We start from the raw sequence: 20,726 nt of genomic DNA, 5'->3' as shown, positions 1-20,726 counted from the left end.
TGGTGCGATGCTTCACTTCCCTCTGCCATAGACTGTTGCACAAGGACAAGGCGGGACACGTGTCTGACTTGCGTCTGGCCTACCCTAGGAAGTCTTGCTGGTGTTGGAAGGTTGACTGGGGAGAGGTTGTGACGCTTCTGTGCGAGCAAAAGCCCCGGGCTAATGCTGTGCATCCTCTTCCAGTTACAGAGAGCTTGGGAGAGCCGCGCAGCATCCCCACTGCCACGTCTGCTCCACAGCATCCCTTGGCTGGATGCTGCCCCTTCTTCGGGCTTGCCAGCTGAGCTGGTTGCGTGCTCGCTCCCTAATTTCATAGCCTAACGGAGGTGGCAGCTGGAGAGGAGCTTCTGGCTGCTAGAAGAGAGCCGAGGTGGTTTTTCTCAGCCCTCCACAGGGTTTACGAGCAGATTTGGGGCTGGGTTGGTCCGTGGGGCACACTGACCTGGTGTGGGACCTTACAGCTTCTCATGGAGGAAATGGTCTCATTAAAGAATGAAGCGGTGCAAGGTAAAACCAGTAATTTACGGACGCTGTGTGACTGTCCGTCCTGCTCAGTTTCTGGGCATGGTAATCAAAGAAAGCGCCGCTGTTTTCCTGGGAGCTTGTGTTGTCCGTGGCGAAATGTGAGCGGTGCCGTTCTCAGCTCTCACGTCGCCCTATCTGCATCGTGTGTGCTGTGGCGGTGAGGAAGGAGGATGCGATCCCGGCGATTGCGTAACCGTGAAGTCCTTCTTTACGGATACGGAGGTGTGGTTGACCAGACTGTGGCTGGGTACGAAGCAGCTGAGAGCTCGTTCCTTGTGGTGAGGAGCAGAGACAAAAGCTCAAAAGTTGAGTGTCTGAGTTAGACCAGAAGCTCGATACCAAGGAATAGTTGAGATGGCTGGAAACCAAAACTGGAGCTGCAATTTCTTTTCTGATCGTGGGTGGATTTGCGTAACTTTTATTTGTTGTTCCGTGGTTTATTCAAGGCAATATTAAGAAAGTTTCTTAGAATTGAAGGAGTTTTGTATTTGGGAGCGGAGGAGGACTAAACCCTCAATTAAATCTCTTTGATCCCTTCTGCCTAACTGGGGAATAATGCATCAGAAGTGTGTGTACACCCCTAGGTGCCCGAGGCCAGGCGTGCGAAGGGGGTCAGCTGTACGCAGGATCTCGGTCTCTACTCTGTAGCTGGTAGCACACACTTTGTTTGAGTTAGCGGTTTGGGGTCTGAACGTGAGAATGTCTGGGGAGAACCACCATGGGCTGACTTGGGGTGGGCTACTTGTGCGTTTTGAGTCAAGTTACAAAACTGGAGGTGGAAAGGCTTTGTTCCCTGGAAGGCTCCGTTACTCATCCGATAGCAAGGGAGGCTGTGCAATGCCTCGGCTTTCTCATCCTCTCCGGGATGCGAGCCCCTTGCCAGATGTGCGTCAGACAGATGTTGGTCACTCTTCAAGTCCTGGCGAGGGAATGCTGTTCATGGTGGAGCGTGGTCCAGAAAAAGTCACAGGCTGCTGCTTGAATGAAACCAGAAGTGATGGGTCATGATGACTTTACATGAAATGTTATTTATGCTCCCCTCCCTGAGAGGCACTCAGCAGCTGGAAAGCCTTTCCTCCGTGGAGCTTGAGGAAGCGCTGCTTTGAATAAGAGCTTTTTGCATCGGAAGCTACACCTCAGAGAAGGATGTTTTATTTCCCTTGGTGTTTATGGCCCTGTAAAATACTACGTAGCCTTCACTTTTTTTTTTTTTTCTTTGTATTGTCTCGGTTGCAGTATGCATAGGAGCAATTTATTCCGAACAGCTCAGCCCAATACGTTCCATAGCCATTTCCACAGCAGCCAGACCTGTCTTAACGTTTGCTGTATGCCTTTTAAAAAGTGTCGTGCTGGCTTCTAAACAAATGTTCTTAATAACTTCTGCTTTGGGCTGTGCAGAGCTCAGCATACATTAGTCTTGACTAAAATCTGTGTGCTTGTTCTTGCACCTTAATTCTGTGCTTAAAAATTCTCCATACGCCTTACACTGTGTATGTGTTGTTGGAGGCAGTTGCTAAGAGAAGGATTAATTGAAAGCAGAAGAAAGATCACTTTTCTTCAGTTTTATATGCAGCTGAAGTAGTAAAAATTAACTTAAATTGGGTGGCGCTTAGGAAAATAGGACAGGGTTGCTGCCAAAAAAAGGGGAAATGAAGAGTCTGCGTTTAACTGCATGTTGACACTGTCTTAACTGTGTCAATAAAGTAACTTTAATTTACGGGTCAGTGAGCTTTTTTAGGGCCGCTGCCTATTTAGATGTATTGATCCTCTCCCATTAGGAGCTCCGAGTATTGTCCTTTCGCGTCCAGATCGTTTTCAGCCCGCTGAAGCGGAGTGGGTGGCTTTGGAAGGAGATGGAGCCCAACAGCTGAGCCCAGGAAGGAATCGGATGCTGCTTCCAGTTCCCCTCCTAACCCCTCCTGCTGAAATACAGCATTAATGGTCCAGCCCAACACGTCCCTGGGGCCTTATCGCCCTGATCAAGTTGTACCAAATTAATTAGACCAGCACAGCAAAAGCAACGCAACCTTCCCTAACGCTCCCTGCTCTGCAAATGCAATTACGCTGTTAGACAGAGTTTATTTTAGATATTCCAATTAGGAGAGTAAGCTTTGCTCATCTAGGCTGTCTGGTGTAACTCTTCATGTCTGGCTGGTAAATACATCATTAAATTCTGTTTCCAGGGGAAATGCTTGTCCTAGGAAAATATCTAGACCCAAGTCAATGAAGGGATGGAGAGAGGAAAAATCAGCTCCCAAAGATAACTGGCTTTTCTCGTTGTCTTGCAGTGAGAAATTCCACTTCGGTTTTCTTGCTGAAGTGAGAGTAAATCAGGGATAACTCCAGAATCACAGGAGTGTTGTTTGTGATTACATATCCACACTAAACTTTCTATTTAAATCATTTAACAGAGCATCGTTTAAAAAAAAGTATCCAAACCCACAAAACAACAACAAAATGGTGTTTTTCTGTATTTTCAGTAGGCTGAAATATATCCCTGCTAGCGCATGTTAGTCCCTGTTAGTCTGGCTCAGAAGGGAGGACTTGCCTTAAAAAACGCTAAGCCCAGGCTGGGAACTATTCAGTTGAAACGTACAGGAGATTTTGGGAAGATTTCTAAACCCCTTTCTGGCCTCGGATGCCAGCTTTGAGTCCACCCTTGTCACAGAATTACTACAGTTGGAAAAGACCCGTAAGATCATCAAGTCCAACCATCACCCCAACCCCACCATGCCCATTAAACCATGTCCCACAGTGCCACGTCCACATGTTCCTTGAACACCTACTGTAATAGATAAGCAGCGTTACGAGCCGCAATGAGTGTGATGTAGGAATTAGAGGGTCCTATGGATCTTGTTATACTCCCCGAGTATGAATTTATAGAAATATCCAGACCCTTATTTCCCGTAATCTCTGGGATCCGTTCTCGGTGGTGGTTCTTAGGAGCTGCGGATCTGACCTCTTTAAGCAGCTTTACAAATTAAGTTGCCGGTAGCTTAATTTTCTGTAGCCTGTTTTCATCAGGCAAAAGAGCGACTGGACTGAGTTGCTGTAGGAGCTGCGCTACGGCAGTAAAATTTTGCCTCTTGAACTTGGGAGAGAGAGTCAGATGTTCCAGATAAGGTGAAATACTCGTATCCTCAGGGAGAGATTTAAAATAAAGTGGGTCAGAAATGGAGCTCCCCTTCATTTAATTCAGCTTCAGCCTCTCCCTGAAGTGAAGGTGAGGGATGGGGATGCACCCAAATCCAGAAAGGTTCGGAGCCTGTGCCGGGACTGCCAAAGTTTGATGCTTGAAACTTTCGGCACTACTCGCTGCGGAAAGATGTCTTTAATTCATTCTGGCAACAAATCTTTTTACGCTTTTGGGAAACCTTACAGCACAGCATTAATTTTGGCTGGAGTCTCTCATTAAATTCCACTTTGCAAATATAACTTGAAATGGAAAGTGATTTTTTTTTTTTTTTTTAGCATGTTTTCTTCCTGGGGTGCGAATTGGGATAATTGACAAGCTGTAGAACTAAACCAGAATCCCATACGGCGTTCGTGGCACTTGCCTTCTCCCTCCTTTCTTTCTCCCAGGAAAAAGCCCAAATTCTGCATTCCCAAAGCATGCACGCACGGTTGTTCGTTTTACTGGGTATCCACCTGGAAATCCAATGCTGAGCCTGCCCTGGTGCGTCAGCCCCACGCGGCTCCTGTACGATGCCGAGCGTGCTCCAGGCACCTGGGGGAAGATGTGCCGGGCTGTCCCCAGCCGGGGAGCGGGACAGCGGCTGGCATCTCCCACCCCGATTCTAATCCACATGTCCCAGGATCTCGTAACTAATAATTCCTGCTCGTTGTGTGAGTCAAAATATGGGTTAGAAGGGCTGTGGGTTCCACGTGTGCTAATGGATTTAAGGGACCTGGCTCCTGCTGCAGGGAGTTTAAATTGGGTGCATAGATACTTTGGGGCTTGTCCTTCTGTGCTGTGTCCACTGGATGTGTTGAGGGTTTTTGGTTGGTTGGTGGGTTTGGTTTTTTTTTGTTTGTTTGTTTGTTTGTTTTTTCAAAAAAGGCAAAAATCTCAGTCTTATCCGTTGACTAGAATCTCATCTCACTTTAGGGTAGATCAGAGCAGTTTGGTTTCAAACCTTCCATTCTTTCAATGAAAAGGGGAAAATAATATAGATGTAGTTGAGCATCCAAGACTGTTAGAATAGTGGTTTGTGAAGTATTGGAGTATCTGCCAGGCAGGGTTGAAGCAGGGTGGATGGAATAGCTGCCCCGTACGGTTTCCCAGCAATACCGCGCTCCTGTATTGCTGTTAGAGGACGGTTGCTGCGTTGCGCACGCACACCATGCAGCGAGGCACGATGCGTGCACCTACACGTGGAGCTGGTTAGGACAGGTCCGCGTCTGCTGTGGCTCGGAGCAGAGCATCCTTTCCAGAACCGGGGTTTCCTTTAGTTACGATGCCAGGACCGAGGCGCGGTGGCTTTTCTTCTGCGTTTCACCTGGCTTTCGTTACAAGGCTTGAGTGATTTGGAATGATGCTTGATATTCTGTAGTAAGGAATTACACCCCTCTCTTCTCTCCAGAAGGGAGAAAAATGCTTAATTTGAAATCATAAAGATAAAATATAGGCTTTAATCTTAAAAAAAAACCAAAACAATCAACATCACAGTAATGCCAGTGGCCTCCGCATCCTTCCCCTGATTGAAGTTCATTCTGATTTTTATCTAATGTATACATTAAATGTGATGGTTAACCTTCAGATTTCCTGTCTCGGCCTCCCGAACTTGCTGATACTTACAGTTACTATTCAGTTAATTAATTTCCTTGCAATGTTGAAAGGGAGAGGAACTGATACCCTGAATGCAAATCACAGAAGGCAGTACGAGCGCTTTAGGTAGTAAGAAAAATGTGTGTTAATGTCTGTGTTTGTGGATGGGTTTTCCTTTCCTGATTCACAGAAATGGATTCAGAGCCATCAAGAGAACGCCAAGTGGGATTTTGGAGCCTACTGTGAAGCCTGTTGAAGTCTGAAGACTCATGGGGCTTCTCCTGATGCCTGGGAAGTTCCCAGTACCCAGTTGTGGTTTTATCATTTGAAACTTGGTTTGACATTTTCTGTTACTGGGGGGCAGTTATAATGCAGGGCGTTTCATCCCAGCTAGTCTCTCTCCACCCCCACTTCCCCTTTGCTTTTTAAGATAGGTGATTTGTTAGCTGTTTTCTCCCGGACATGGCTGGTATACGGGTGATACGGGATAGCAGGGGCTCTGCCAGCCAGCGCCGTCCCTCGGTGCGGAAGGGAGGTGGTATGTCACATCCACGGCTCCAGCCTCGTCTGTCTACCCCCTTGTTTCTCTATAGAAAGCAATCAGGTTGGACAAGCAAGGCTTGCTGTTGCTAAATCCGTGTTGACTGTTCTTGATTTACCATCTTGTCCTTGGGAAAGGGATCCCAAGAGGGGCACGCTCCAGAACGGACGTGAGGCTCATCAGCCTGTAGTTCCCTGGGTCTCCCTTCTTAAAGATGGGCTGAATATGTGGTAGGCTGTACTGCTAACGGATATCTTAATCAAAAGCATGCAGGCAGTTGCAGTGTGCGTGAAGCTGGAGGTGTCTTTTTTGATCCCATCTCATTTTGGCGATGACAGGGGCTTTGTATAACACGAGCCACTCAGGCTGGGATCAGTCTGCCATGTGCCAACCAAAAGTTCCCGCTCCTTGGCGGGGGATGTCCTGCCTCTCATCTCGTGAGTGTTACGGTAATTTATCCTTACAGGGAACGTGCGCACGGAGCCCTGGGTCTGGTTTGGCTGTCCTGCAGGCACAGATGCTCAGCAGAGAGCTCCAGGGGCTGGTGCATGTCTGCACGTGTGTCTATCTAGCCTTCGTCCCTGTATCCAAAACACAAGCACCGAAGCGGTTAAGCTATAAGACCTTTTATTTTTCCCTCCATTAAGATTTTTTTAATAACCTGTTTACCCAGAGCAATTTTCTGTGCGTTGCACACGTGTTTGAATCACTCTTGGCAGGCTGTCACCTTGCAGGCGGTGGTACTCCTTACTCCTGCTTTTGCCACTCTGCTTCAGCTTTATTTTCTGCAGAAGAAATTTGGAGCTAGAAAACTTGATGAGCCTCAGTTAAACCGTGGGTAAAAACAAAAGCCCTTCCTGTTCTCCAGCTCACACTGTCTGTTCACATCCTTGGTTCCTCCCAACGCTGAAACGTGACAAAACATTTATTATTTAAAACTGAGGAGAGGAGGAAGCCCCGAGCGACTCCCGGGACCTCAGGGCTGCCTGTCCATTCCCTGTCCCCAGGGACAAGCAGCCTCCATACGCTGGCTGGCGGAGGCACCCCAGACCCCGTCTCGCGGCTCCGGCAGCATCGGGTTCAGCTCCTGCTGCTGCCCGTAATGGTAGATGGATGCTTGTCTCTTCCCGATTACCCAGGAGGCTCAACAGAGCTCGTCTACGGTGGGTTGCTCGTTCTGGCTTGCAAGCAAGGTCTGGCTAGTAGGTCCTGTAATACGTGTGAGTTTTTTCCTTTGAAATCCCTCTTGCATAAGAGGGTTTGAGGTGTAGGTCTGCCTTTCCTACCTCTTTCCAACCGCCTGCTCTTCCCACCTCCCCTTGCCGGGAGCTCGTGTGCAGAGGAGCGATGCACGGGCCGGCCCAGGAGCACCCTCACGACCCCGTTCCTGTTGCTTTTGGGGGTGAAGAAGGCACTGAGCTGCTCTGAGATGGCCCCATCTCGGCGGCGAGGAGCTGATGTCGGTGCAGAGCCCCAGCGTGCTGCCATGAGGCAGAGGAGCATCGAGAGACCTATTAAAAGCAGATTGTGGGCTTAATCTTGCAAAATGCAGCTTGATTTCATATGCAGGTCTGCATCAGTTATCCGTAATGTGAAAAGTAGTGTTCTGGTTTTAATTACTTCTTTAGGAAGAAGCTGGGGGACATCTTTCAGCATCATTACCTGGTGCCATTAAGCAGAGTTTTCTGAGCGTTTGTTGTCTGCTTCTAATAACGCCATCCCGGTCCCCGGTGTGACATTTGGGAACTGTTTTTCACTGAACCCGTCGTCAGCCTCATTTCAGCAATGCCTTGCGGGTAGATAGCAACTTGGGCAACAGTCCAGGAAGGTGTAACGCAGCCCAGGCGTAACGGTGTCAGGGTGCGTGTCAGCAGCCGTCACCATGAGCAGGCTATCTCCGTCTTCTGGGATGCATAACTCTCCTTCTGCCAGCACCAGCTACAGCTTTGGGTCCTTCAGTAGTGATCTGGAAGCTGAACTATCATTTCCAGATCTTGTCTGGAGCACAAGACTGTGCAAATCTCGATGACGGAAGTTTGCAATTGTTCTGGGCCATTATTTCCTCCATCGCCAATTTAAAAGGTAAAAGCTGCAACAAATGCAGCGTTATAAATATTTTTTCATGGTTGAGTTTTTGCTTTTCAGTCGTGCTTTCCCTCTGCGTGCTGTGCTGCTTCAGCTCGGTGGGACGAATGGATCGGGAGGTTGGTTTGTTCAGCACTTCTGCTCCCTGGCAGGTAACCTGGCATTTCTTGCAGTGAGGAAAATAACACATTTGGTAGTAATTTCCAAGGCTTTCTGAAAGTGAAGTGAGTCTAATTGGAAGTGAGTCACCCAAAATCATGACTGTATGGAGAAAAATTGCATATACCTGTGACGCATGAATAATGCAAGGGCATCCGTATGAGCTCTTGCCAGAAAAGTCTTTTGGATGTTGGAAGATTGCATGCCATTGATCTGATGGCAGAACTTTTGAAATAAGATTTCTTGGGATGTTTTAAAAGAGAAAAGTGTACAGTGTCTGCGGTGAGACTGGTGTGGGCCCTGAAATGAGGACGTGCCTCTGTCTAACAGTGACAGCCTGTGGCACAGTCAGCTCAGGGATGGTCTGGAGATACCAACGGGTATTTCAAACTGGGTTTCATTTGGGACTCTTATAAAATTGATATAAAGGTCTTTAATGCAACATGCATCTTTGGTTATTTAATAATAGTCTGTTTTGACAGTTTTGCATAAATGATACTGGAGTCAGCTATTGTAGGCACCTGCCTCAGATCCCGCCCCGTGGCTCACTTCTGCCTCCGCAGAGCTTGTCTCTTCAGCATTTCTATAGGGAAGCTTGGTTTTAAATAAACAAAAATAAGTTCTGTGAAGCTTTTGAACTAGCCCAGGCTTGCAGGCTACTGCCTGGAGCTTCCTCTCTCGGGTCTGGCCCGAATACACGACGTGACAAGGCTTTATTTCCTGACTTGGCTGCTATTTACTCATCTCGGAGACATACTGTAGCAGTTCTCATCGCTGTCCTGTCAAAAGTTCATCATGGTCCGATTCCCTGCGCCAGCCTGAAGAGCAGGAGAACAATGACTGCTTGGAAAATCTTCTGTAAGCGTATCATTACAGTGTAACGCTATATGCGGTTACGCAATTACTCATTTTCTTTAACAGCAGCTGAATTCTGTGTTATAATTTGATTGTCAAGGTTCAGGTCAAGTCCCGTCTTAAAGCTTTGGGTTGGCCAAAATGTTTTGAATTTTCTGTGCTGAAAACTCAGTGCGTGGGAAGGTATCCCATTTCTTGATCAGCTATAATCATGTTTTCTTTTTTACATATCCCGTCTTTTACCTATGGTCCTGTTTTACGAGTGATGAAGTCTGAGCCCTGGTAAGGCAAACATGAGTTTAGGACTTCATGTCAATAGTAAAAGCAAAGACATCTCTTTTTTTTTTTTCCCTTTTTCCCCCCCTACCCGTCTTAACCAAGTTCCCCTGATAGAACTGCATATCTTCCAGCAAGAGGAAAGGCTGGATTTAATGAGCGTGGAAGGGGACTCTCTATTAAGGATGCCAAACGTGGGCAGATTGAGCAATCCTTCCAAGCTCTCCAGCTCCCAAGCTTTATGTAGTCTCAGATCCTGTTCCTCACTGAAGCCAAGCCTGGATTTGGCAGTCTGCTGGTAAGTGACCGGCAAGACAGCCCGGATCTGGGATGCAGGAGTCAGAGGCTCTAACGCTGGATTGTGCGGGGAAGTTGCAAAGAAACCCCTTTGTTGTATTTGCCTGTGATACTGATGGGCCTCAAAAGGTCGAGCTGGGTTTCTTCTCCAAAGCATGGTGGTGATACCTGGTGGTCTTCCCACGTTTAGCCATAGCTCGGGCTGCAAACAGCCTTTGCTCCCTGCCCCATCGTCTCCCATCCCGGCAGCCAGCCCCACGCGGCTCTAGGGCAGGCTGGGACCTGCAGAGAAAACTGCTGCTCTGCGTTTGTTTTTTTTTAAATATTGATGCATATGGTTATGGAGAAGGGTGTCTGGAAGAGCAGGCACCTGGAAGAGCAGGCACATGGTCTTGCTCTGCTGCGACCTTATGGTTTGGTCTCATCCAAGGGATGTAGGGATGTAACACACGGGTCTCTCCCGGGCATTGCCGCAGCACTGCCGAGGGTCCGGCTCACCGCTACTGTCCGGGCAGATCACTGGGGCAGGAGAGCATCCAAGGAGGGACTTTCACATCAGCAGATGTGGATTTGGGGTAACACAAGGGCATCAGGGTTTTCCAGGGTCATTAGGGACCCTGTCCTTCCTTCATGTAGTCTAGGAGCCTGTATTCTCCATCCAGCTCCCGAAATGCTGTTGAGGTGGGTAGCAAAGAAAAAGGGGGTATTGCTTCTCGTGCGTTCATTTTGTAACAGCAAGACGACCCACGGCTCAAAGCAGTGTTGCCCTTCATACAGGGAAACCTGAAATTCCCTCTCTTAGAGGAGGAGTTGGTGAAGACCAGGGCCTTCAAAGAGGGTTGTGCCCACCGGGATTTGCAAGAAGCTCTTGTTATTCCTGGGAACGGCTCTGCAGAGCACTTAAACGTCTAAAAGAGAAACCTCTGAAGTACAACCAGCCGCCTGATGTGATGCAGGGAATTTGATTAAGCTTTTCCAAAACCTCAGTGCCAAGGTTTTTAGTTACACAAACCTGTGGCTGGGGTTTGGACCTGTGCTGAACCTGTTGGACCCACTGGATTTTGGGTGCTTGGGGAAATGCTCTGGGCTGTCCAGACCTCAGGTGTGTGAGCAGAGAATTTCAGACCCCGTAACCATCTCTGATAAAACGCTCCCAGGCATTGCAATTAAAGCCCTTACCTTAACGATTCCTGCTTTCTCAGCAGAGCCCTACGTTTGCAGCCCTCGGAGGGCTCCACAAAGGAGGGAAGTACTGTCATCGGCTGCAGCTCCGCCGTTTTCTTTGGGAAGTTGCAGCTTCCTTCCGCTCATTTAAAGCTCCTGCGCGCCGCCGGGTGACCCTACGATGGCGGGACGGACGCCGGGACGGACGGACGCTGAGCGGCTGTGCTCTGCCCAGCCAAGCGCTCCCGGCGGGGCCGCCCGCCACGAGATGTGGGGTCTGCTGGCTTTAACGAACCTCTCCTGCCGTGCCGCCGTGGAGGGCTCAGCGCGGGTTTTTAAGCTTCGGGGAGGTCATTGCTGCTGTCGGGAGTTCACCTCGGAGGACACAAGGATCTGGGCTTTCCTGTGATTTCTTTTCCCTCCTCCGAACCGGGGGACGTGACTTGATCCTTGTCCCCTTCTCCAGCCCTGCGTTATCCTCTTGGACTCATCAGCTGCCTGATGGGGGTTGTAGCCACACCTCTGGATTAGTATTTTGTTTTTTCTTTCCCATTTCTTTCTCTGAAGGAGCGTATGTAATGGAGGAAATGAGCCTGGTGGTCCTCGGGTGGAGTTCGGGGTCAGCAAAACTTGCCTGGGATAGAATAGGACGAGCTGCCGCAGTGCTGGGCTTGGCCCATGCAGCGCTGCTTGGCGGGGTGACAGCAACCCCGGGGGGGACACGATGCTGCTGCCCTTGCACAGGCTCCTCCTGCAAGCAGAGAAAACACAGATGCGGTTGTATCCTATACATCTTCAGTATATACTTTAATATGTCGCCGAGCATTTCTTCTGCACCTCTGACTAATTGGGATTTAATCATTTGACCCTATGCTTTGTCTCTCGCTCTTCCCACGTCCTCTTAATGTCTGCCACCTCGGAGGTGTTTGCCTCCGGTCCTCGCCTTGTTTCGGTAGTTCGTGGCTTGTATGAAATCCAGGAGCTCTGGTTAATGTTTGTGCCGAGTCTGACTTGAGCGCTGCTGAGAGCCGTTCCTCTGCCGCTGGGGCTGAGGCTTGGGACTTCAGTGTCTTTAATAGGTTACTCCAGGACCTCCCCTTGGGTTTTTTTAATTGTTTTTACAATTTTATGTGTATTCCAGCTTCCAGTTCATGAGCTTAATATTGTTATCTGAGAGACCTCTTCCTTTTGAGAGCCCATTCATCGCAATGGGGACCCCCTGTAAGGTATCTGGGAGCTCTTTATCTGCTTGACCCCTGGGAGAGCGATGATGAGCAAAGGGGTGAGGACGAGCAGGAACCAGAGCGGGGCTCGGCAGCCTGCCCCAGCGTGCTGCGGTGCCGGGCTCGCCACCGAACAGCCTCCCAGCAGTGCTGCCTGGCTCCGTGTTGTGCTTCTGCTGGGCAAGGTGGAAGCTCCTGGTGAGCTCGTGCAGGAGGTTTGCAGCCCCTCTGAGCTCTGGCTGTTGCTCCTCGCTGGGAAAGACCTTTGCTTGCTGCAGGTTAGCTTTCCTCCGTCCTCCACGAGCTACGGATGTTTGCTAAAATAAATGGTTGCTCTCCCTCAGGTACTCTCCTTGGGCTAATCCTTGCTTGTGGGTGGATGTGAGGAGAAGGAAAAGCTGTGGGGAGGTCAGTGCTCATCAGCGTTTCGCGCTCATTAATCAGTCTTGCTAAGTGGAATTTGCCCAGCCCGTGAGCACTCTGCGATAGGAATGATTTTGAAATGGGGGGGAAATAATAGCACTAAATTGTTTGAGAAATAATTTCATTCTTCCTTCTCAATAGATAAATCTGCTGTCCAACAACCCGAAATTTAATCTGTCCATCTAAAGTAATTGATGAGCTGCGACTTGCATCCAAATGTGAATGGGAAGGGAAATTTTCTGCAGAGATGTTTTATATCGTTTCTGCGGCTGCTCCTTTCCACCAGAGACAATGGGGCGAAGCATGAGAAGGAACAAAGCCACGGAAGATTTGGTGCTGCTGGTGGAGGGTGGTATAAGCTCCGGTTGTCCTTTTGACTCTTATTACGGCTCCCAAAACTCTCCTGGTAACACCTTGACGTGCAGGTGAGCTGGATCGCGCAGAGCCATTGGGAGAGATTAGATAAAGGTCGTCATTTGCGCAGTTGTAAGCGCAGGGTTATGTTGGCTGCAGCCAGGCGGTTCCTGCTGGGTGCTTGGATGCTCTTGGACTTTCTCTCTGCTCTTGACTTTGGGGCAAGCAAAGGGAGCTTCGATGCCCTTTTGCAATGTCAGAGTAGCTCAGGGAGAACGCAACATGACTCGGAGATGCATCCTTCGGCTTTCTTGAGAGGTTTGCGCCACAGGATACCCATTTCCCCACTGATCGTTGCAAATGATGTGTTCTCTCAATGAGAGACTCTCCCTTCCCCATTTGCAAAGGCTGTGATAAGCAGATGCTCACAGGTCCCTGTCGGGGACTAACTTTTCGCCTGATGCTTTCGAGCTGTGCCGGCAGCGAGATAAGAGGAAATCTGACATCACAGTCAGGAAGCGCTAAAGAAAGTTACTTTCGTCATTCGTCAATGGGTTATCTCAAACGGCAAAGCTGCAGCATTCCTTGCATGCTGCAGGACCCATTTCAAGCCCACGGCTTTGGCCACGGTTCAGCGCGTGGCTGCCTGCCCGGTGCTATTGTGTGCGGCCCCGCTCCTCCCTGGAGCACTAACCCCAGGCACCGGCGGTTGCTGCCTCTCCAAAAGGCCCTTTCCGAAAAGCTATGAGCTGTTGCATGATCCTGTACCGCCGGACAAAATCATCTGCCCCATTTCTTTCCTTTTCCTACGTTTTATCACGCTATTAAATGTCTCTTGGAGACTCCCGAGCCTCGCACCTCCCTCCCTTGTGCCATCCCAAATGCAGGGACCAGGGACTGCTCTGAGCACACGTCCTCCAGATCCCACCTCGGGCAGTTTGGTTGTTGAGCAAATGCTGCTGCATTCACCAGCTTTTTGTCTGCCTCTTTGCCATCTCCCTTTAGTAAAGCAGCTCTGCTGGGAGGCAGGAACCCGCGCGGCTTTCCAGCCTGTGATCATCTCTGCTGAGGCCCGGGGACGGTTTCCAACCTAACCCCAACGTGCTCGAGTAGTTGGATCTTTTCTTACGAATTTGCATCGGAAATGGCTGCTGTCTAGTCAGCGCAGGTGCCGCGGGCGCCCAGTCATACGGGGACCGCAGGGAGGGGCGGTGGTAACTAAAACGGGGGTGTGAGGAGGAGCGAGGTGCTGAGCCGCCGTGCACCCTCCCCTGGGCTCCCCTCCTGCCCCCGGAGCTGTAGTTTCCGACTGCAGAAACATCTGACCTGCCCTTCCTGGCCGGGGGCTCTCCGGGGGTGCCGGAGCAGAGCTTTGGGGTGGCCAGGCATGTCCCCGCTAAGCTCCCAGTGTCCTTGTGCAAAGTGGGGTTACCCCAAGTGCCCAAGTATCTGGGGTTATCCCAATACCAAATGGTCCCTTTCTCCATCTCCACTGAAAGCTCCACTGAAGAGGAAACGGCCTCAAGTTGCGCCAGGGGAGGTTCAGGCTGGTTATTAGGAAAAATTCCTTTACTGAGACAGTGGTGAAGCACTGGAAGAGGCTGCCCAGGGAGGTGGTGGAGTCACCATCACTGGAGGTGTTCAAGGAACGTGTGGACGTGGCACTGCGGGACATGGGTTAGTGGGCATGGTGGGGTTTGGTTGACGGTTGGACTTGATGATCTTACAGGTCTTTTCCAACCTTAGTGATTCTGTGATTCTCCAATGTATTTGTACGTTTGCAGGACAAGTCTCTGGGTTGCATTGAAACTTGGCAGCAATATCCTCTCTATGCACAGTGATCACCCAAGGAGTCTCTAAACTTACTGAATTCAATAAAACAAATAATATTGTGAAAACCCTCTTTAAAAAAGAACATCCCAGAAGCTACTGAGGAGTTTCCAGCATGTCCCAGGTGCTGGGGGTTGTTCGCTGCCCTGCTTGCACCAGTGTGGCTCTGGTCCTGCCTGGGCAAGGGCACAGGCGGTGCTGCTGAAATTGCAGCCGCCCCCCCTGCTTTGCAAAGAGGGTTTCTGCCGGTCTGGGGCGGGACGGGTGGTGGCTGAGAGCAGTTTATTCACCTTACGGCCTTGCAGAGTGTTTAAAAATAAGCAAAGCTGTTCTGAAACTTGATGAGTGCAGGTGGCGGGGCCCTTCTGCCGTGCCGAGAGCAGGAGCCGGGCTGTCGCCGCTGCTTCTCTATAGCGCTGGCTCCTTGCAACGCTCAGAGGGTTGGGTCAGAGCTGACCATGGACTTTTCTTATCTATTGGCCCACTTCAAGGTATTTTGTTTTACCGGATGAGTTTCTTGCTCCCTGTGGTACAGTCCCGTTCCTGCCCCCATTGCCTCTTCGCTCTGGCTTTGATAACTTCCCTCTCCGAAGTGCTTTGGATGCGCTTTGCAGTGCCCGGGGAGCTCTCCCCGTGCCGAGCACTTGTGCTGTGGCTGCTTTTAGAGCCCGGCCGGTGGTACGGTGGGAGATGCTGGTATCTGCGGAAGGTGCTGTGGACTCTGGGGTCTGCTTCCAGAACCGAGCATCCTGGTTGCTGGTGGCGTCTATCCCTGGAAAGCGATGGCTGGTGGGTACCGAGGTGGTTTTGGGTGTGGAGGAGGGCGATGCCAGGACTCAGGTTGTGCGGTGCTTGGGCGCTTGCTGGCCCGTGCATTGAAGGAGTTCGCAGGACCCTGCTTCGGTGCTGGTCTCGCTCGAAGCATATAAATGACACCATTGATTTTGGGCCTGGCAGGTGGTGAATGAGCCCCACGGAGAACATTGATTTCTCTCCCTCTCTTTCTCCTGTGGAGCGTTTACTTGTCCAAAGGTGTGATTGACTGGTAGATAAAATGGCCTCGGCACAGCTCATATTCAATTGTAGCTAATTCTAACATGTGGCCAGTGAGTAACACTATTAAGCCACCAATTCATGACCTTCCATCAACAGCAAACCAGCCTCGAAACGCCTGTGAGCAAAAGCGCAAGGAGATATTCTGCAGATCGGTGAGAGACACGTAGCGCAGGAGCAAATCGTGCCACTGGCACCCACGCGTGGGTCGTACCCGCCCTGTGTTCTTGCGCATGAAGAGTGGGGCTAAAACCGAGCTGCAGTTGTCGTCCCAAGTGGTGGCTTTTCTTGTGGGCAACGTGGTGGCTTTGCTCTGCTGCCAGCTCCTCGCTGGTGGAGCGGGACCGTGGTGTGGCTGCTTTGGTTTATTGTGTTTTACATCAGGCCTGTTCAGCAACTCTTTAAATAGATTATTGGCTTCTTCCTCGATGCTTGTTGTCCGCCTGCGCTCAGCGACTGGCTGGCTGCATGGCGGCAGTGCCCGGTGGCTTTTCGCAGACGTCCCCCGGCGCTGCGGGAAGGGCGGTGGCACTGCTGCAGGCGCCTCGCGCTCATTCAGCAGCCCGTGGCGCGGTGGCTTCCCGCTTTGACTTGGATGAGCAAAGACAGTTGGGTGCAGCTGGCGTTGAGCAGTGGTTGGTCCCGTCCTGGCTCACCGGGGCCAAGCTGAGAAGGGGGTAGCTCAGCCCGTTCTAAACCCATGGTGGAGCCAGGGCTTGCCCCCCGTTAGACACGCTGTCAGGTCGAGGCATTCGTTTGGATGTGCGATGTCCCTGCGATCCTTCAGAAACGAGGTAGTGTGAACTTCGAGCTTTTCAGGAATTTGACCCACAAACACATCGTGCAGAGGGTTCAGGTTTTCAGCCCCCTCGGGTGGCTTTCGCGTGGCTGAACATCGGCGCTGGGAAAGTCCATCTTTCCTGAGCACGTCGGCCGTGGGACGGGCAGGAGGTGGGGAGCAAACGCCGCAGAAAGGCAGGGCAGTTCTGCGGAGGAAGCTTGCCTCTTGCTGTGTGTAATTATGGCTATAACCTGTGTCATTAACTTTCAGATCTGCAGGCTGAAAAGGATTTAAAGTAAACACGTGCTGGAAATTTGAAATCAATGAGACTGCAATGCAACAGAACGTATATCCCTGCTGCAAGCAGCCGGTTTGCCCAGGGTGTAAATTCTTGCAGAGACCCAGAAGATAAAGTTATGAAATAACCCGTATAGGTGAGAGAGGTTGTAAAGCAATTCCAAAAAAACCTCTTGGTCTAGACGGATTATATTTACTGCAGTGTTTATGTGAGATAGAGGAATGCCTTAGAAAAACAGAATTGTTTTCCATTTCTGCCTCCGGCACTCGCTTGTCTGAAGAGAAGGCTCCGATGTGATGGGAATGTCCTGTGCTGGGGAGCTCTGCTGTCGCTCTGCTGCTCCACGGAGAGGGGGCTGGAATGGGGGAGAAGGGTAAAAGGTTATTTTTTCCTTTGTAAAGGTGAATCAGCCTGTCGTTAATGAGGTGGTCTTGCTAATCCATTGCCGCAAACCTCACGTCTAATCCCAAATGCGATGATAACGACAAGCTGCATCGCGGTCATGTCTATGGAGATGCGATGGCCCCAAAGACTCTGCTTTGATTCTTTTAATTAAAAGAAAATTAAGCTATTTTATGTTGCTTTGAACTCTCGGTGAAGTTTGCAAGCAGTGTTTTTGCATGGTGTTGGTTTGATGGCAACTTGGGGAGCAGCGATAGTGCCACGTGATAAAACACACACTGACCGCCTCCGTGCAAACCCACCCAAAAGGCAGTTTGCATCCCGGCCTCTTCACCACGGGGGGAGGATTCACTCCTTTAATGGGTTGATTTATGTAACAAAGGTGTTAGAATTACCAGTATTTGTGAGGAATTTGCTGAAAAAACCCAAGAGTTTAAAAACACAGCGATAAATCAAAGGTATTTTGTGGAATAGCATGAGGATGCGGAAAGAAGTGAAATGAATTTTGCTTGCTCGGCAGAGTCAGTCCATCCTGATGAAGGATGTAGGTGATGCAGTCGCAAAACTGAAGCAGATTTTTATTCTTCTCCTGTCAGTCCCTGTGCTGCCAGGCGTCACCGTTGGAGCGAGACTGTCTGGAGTCCCCAGACTTCAAAATCCCTGACGCTCGCAAACAAATGACCAATTATTGCTGTAACCAAAGACAGGATTTTCTTGAAAGAGAAACATAATGTTGCTCTGCCAGTTGAGCTATCTGAATAACCGAGGGTGGTCCCTAGAGGGGTGAGATTTCTGCCTCTTCACATGGGCTAAGATTAAAGATGAGCAAAGCTTTGTGGAAGCAGTCCCAGGGATTGCCCTGGCCTTGGGAAGGGGATCTGAGCTGGGTCAGGAGCAGCTCCCGTGGCTGAGCCTCGCGACTGGCAGCTGCCTGCTGGAAAGGGGCCGTACGGGGCTGGCTGATGTTCCGTGGGTCTGGTAGTCTTTGTGATGCCCGCAGCATCTGGGAGGTGCGAGGGTAAGGGAGCAAATGTGACTTGAATAAGCTGTCAGTTGTTTCAGACCCCAAAGCAAAAAAAACCCTCATTTTCGCTGTCCCGATCTTTTGTTTGGGATGCGTATATGCATGCGTGCGTATGGATGTACAGCGATATGTACAATAGGCACTGTAACACGTGTCCCTTCTGTAGGGAACCGACTGGGATCACGCTGGAAATGGTTAAAAGTTCAACACTGGGCTTCTGTAGAACATCAGCTGTAGTTTATATTTGGCTTCGACCTTGAAAGGGAAACGTCCTGGCTTGAGTTTTCCAGCCCTTCTGCAATGTTACCTTATGTGAAACTTGTTTTTCAAAAGGGCGTTTGTTCCTGGTGCGCAGCTGAGAACACAGGAGCGCTCCCAGGGCACGAGGAGTCTGACATCTTCAGTAACAACAAATAAACTAATGTGTGGCTTTTCACTGCAGGTTTTGAAGTCCCTGTTAACTTGTCTCACATGTCGATTCAACTCGGTAAATCTCAGTTAAAATTTGTGCCTGTCTTGCTCACTTTTCCCCTCCCTTTCTTTTTTGTTTCCCCCAGTTTCTCTGTTTGAAGAACATCCGAACCTTCCTAAAAGTGTGTCACGACAAATTTGGGTTAAGAAACAGCGATCTGTTTGATCCCTTCGACCTCTTCGATGTACGGGATTTTGGAAAGGTAAGAGTCACTCCTGAGCTCCTGCCAAGTGATGGTTCTGGCACTGCTGGCACTGGGGCCGTTCTCCGGACTTGTACTGCGGGTTTTGGATGAAAATACGAAGGTTTTGTGTTTTTTTTTCTGAGCAGTTTCTGCACCCTTAACCCATGCACTGGGCGCCTGTTCCCCTATGCTCGTGGTAGCCTGCATATCTAGGGGTTGGTTCTGCTGTGTCCTTAGTGAGGGGTGATCAAGCCTTCAAGCTTTTTGCTTTAGATTACTCTGGGATCAGTCTCTAAAGTACAGGAAAAATGTCTTTTTTTGGGGGGGAATCACGATATTGTGTCTATGTGGTCATAAGAGCAGTTGGAAGAGGCTGTAGCCCTGGGGACTGGGTGCTGCGCTGGGGTCAGGACTCCGGGTCCTCTTCCAGCTCCAGCTGCCTCGCTGGGTGACTGGGGCAAAGCCGCACCATCTCCTTGCCCGGGAGCTCCCCGTAAGCACAAGGACGTTCAAACCGGTGTTAAGCATCATCCCTGCTCTGCATAAACCATCCTGGGGGATTGAACCCTGCAACCCCAGCAGCACGTTTCTCTCTAGCAGCGTCACAAATCTTTGCAAGCCCGGACGCAGGTTTGTACCACCCCTGGGACAAGGACCCTTCGTCCGCCAGCGCTTCTGGTTTTGCCCCGGTGTGGGTGCAGACCCTGCACGGGGTGCAGACCTCGCACAGCCCTTCCCCAGCTGCTGCCTCTGTGCACGGCTACGAGCAAGACAGATTTACCAAAATGGCCATCGGTTTTGTAATGTGGCCAGTGAGTTTCCAGGCGGGGTCAGGAAGCTTCATGCCAGGGTGAAATTAGTCCCCTGAGTGTTTCTGAAAACGGTGTTTGGAGGTTTTTTTCCTCCCGGCAGTTCCTAGGTGCTGGCTGTGTGTGTGCCGTGTGTCTCCTAGACGGGAGAGGAGAGAGCGCGTTTTTGTGTTTTGCTGTAATTGATGGGTGGCACCGAATGCTGAACGAGACCCAGCTGCGAGGGAGGAAAATCCTGCATGATTTTGACAAGCGGCTGTTGTTCTGATACCCTGGCTTTTGACGTGAACAGCATCAGGGCTGCGCTGTTACTCTGATGGATACTGGGTTCAGGGAAGCTATTACGCAGGACAGTTGCTATATTCTTCAGTGGAAAAGGTGTTAAAAGATTTATTAAAGCTCTCTATTGTTTTACCTATTTTGAGGTACCAGGCATAAGCTGCTGGAAGGCATCTTCTCTTCTGATTATCTAAAGAGTAGATTTTTTTTTACTGCTGATCGGGATATATTATTTGATATTTATGGTCTAATTTATTTCTGGACCATTATCTGGAATGTGCAATTGCAGGGGCTTGTTTTATGAGGTTTTTTGATTTATGAAATACAAGAAGGCTTTCGTTGTTCTGGGAATATGAATGCACAAAAGGAACCTTTTGGGCTGGGGAAAGAACCACTGCTAATTAAAATGCTGCTTTATCGTCACTTTGTCTTTTGCTTTGTGCTGTTTCAAATTGCCTAAGACGCCTGTTAATAGAGCCTGGCGTTTAAACACTGCTGGAGCATGTCAGCTGAACATGGTTTGGTTTCCTTTTTGGTCTGGTTAGGGAACAGCTATTCCCTCCTCCTCCTGTTCACTTTTTGGGGTGACGTTCAGGGTTGTGACTTGGGAAGGGGAGATGATTTGCCATTCCCTCTTACCCCATGACAATTTAGTTTTTTAGGAGACTTTGGAAAAGAAACTTGTCACAAACTTCTGGGAAATTGCCTGGATCTTGCTTATTTTCATGCGCATCATCATCTTCAAACCTTATATACAACCTTATAAGATTTGGGAGGCATAGATTCTCTATACAAAAACCTTGCTGATCTTTTTCCCAATGCAGTTTGTTATCAGTTTGGTGGGGGTATCAGCTGTTCAGGTCTGCACCACCCTAAATCCCTCTGGAAGCCTGTCAAAACATCCCCATTGTCTTTGCCACCTTT

At 49.8% G+C, this 20,726-nt stretch overlaps 1 protein-coding gene across 2 annotated transcripts in view; it reads left to right on the top strand.

Moving 5' to 3' along the window:
* Window positions 1-20,726, top strand: part of VAV2 (vav guanine nucleotide exchange factor 2) — a 151,901-nt gene that overhangs the window by 16,183 nt on the left and 114,992 nt on the right. For both annotated transcript variants that reach the window (XM_059828639.1, XM_059828640.1), the window contains exon 2: window positions 18,616-18,732. In XM_059828639.1, coding sequence (XP_059684622.1) covers window positions 18,616-18,732 — 117 coding nt within the window. The remainder of the gene's footprint in view (window positions 1-18,615; window positions 18,733-20,726) is intronic.

This window comes from Gavia stellata, chromosome 24, assembly GCF_030936135.1.
Source record: "Gavia stellata isolate bGavSte3 chromosome 24, bGavSte3.hap2, whole genome shotgun sequence".
NCBI classification, from domain to species: domain Eukaryota; kingdom Metazoa; phylum Chordata; class Aves; order Gaviiformes; family Gaviidae; genus Gavia; species Gavia stellata.
The sequence above is the reverse complement of the archived record's forward strand: the minus strand, read 5'-3'. Positions and strand labels throughout refer to the sequence as shown.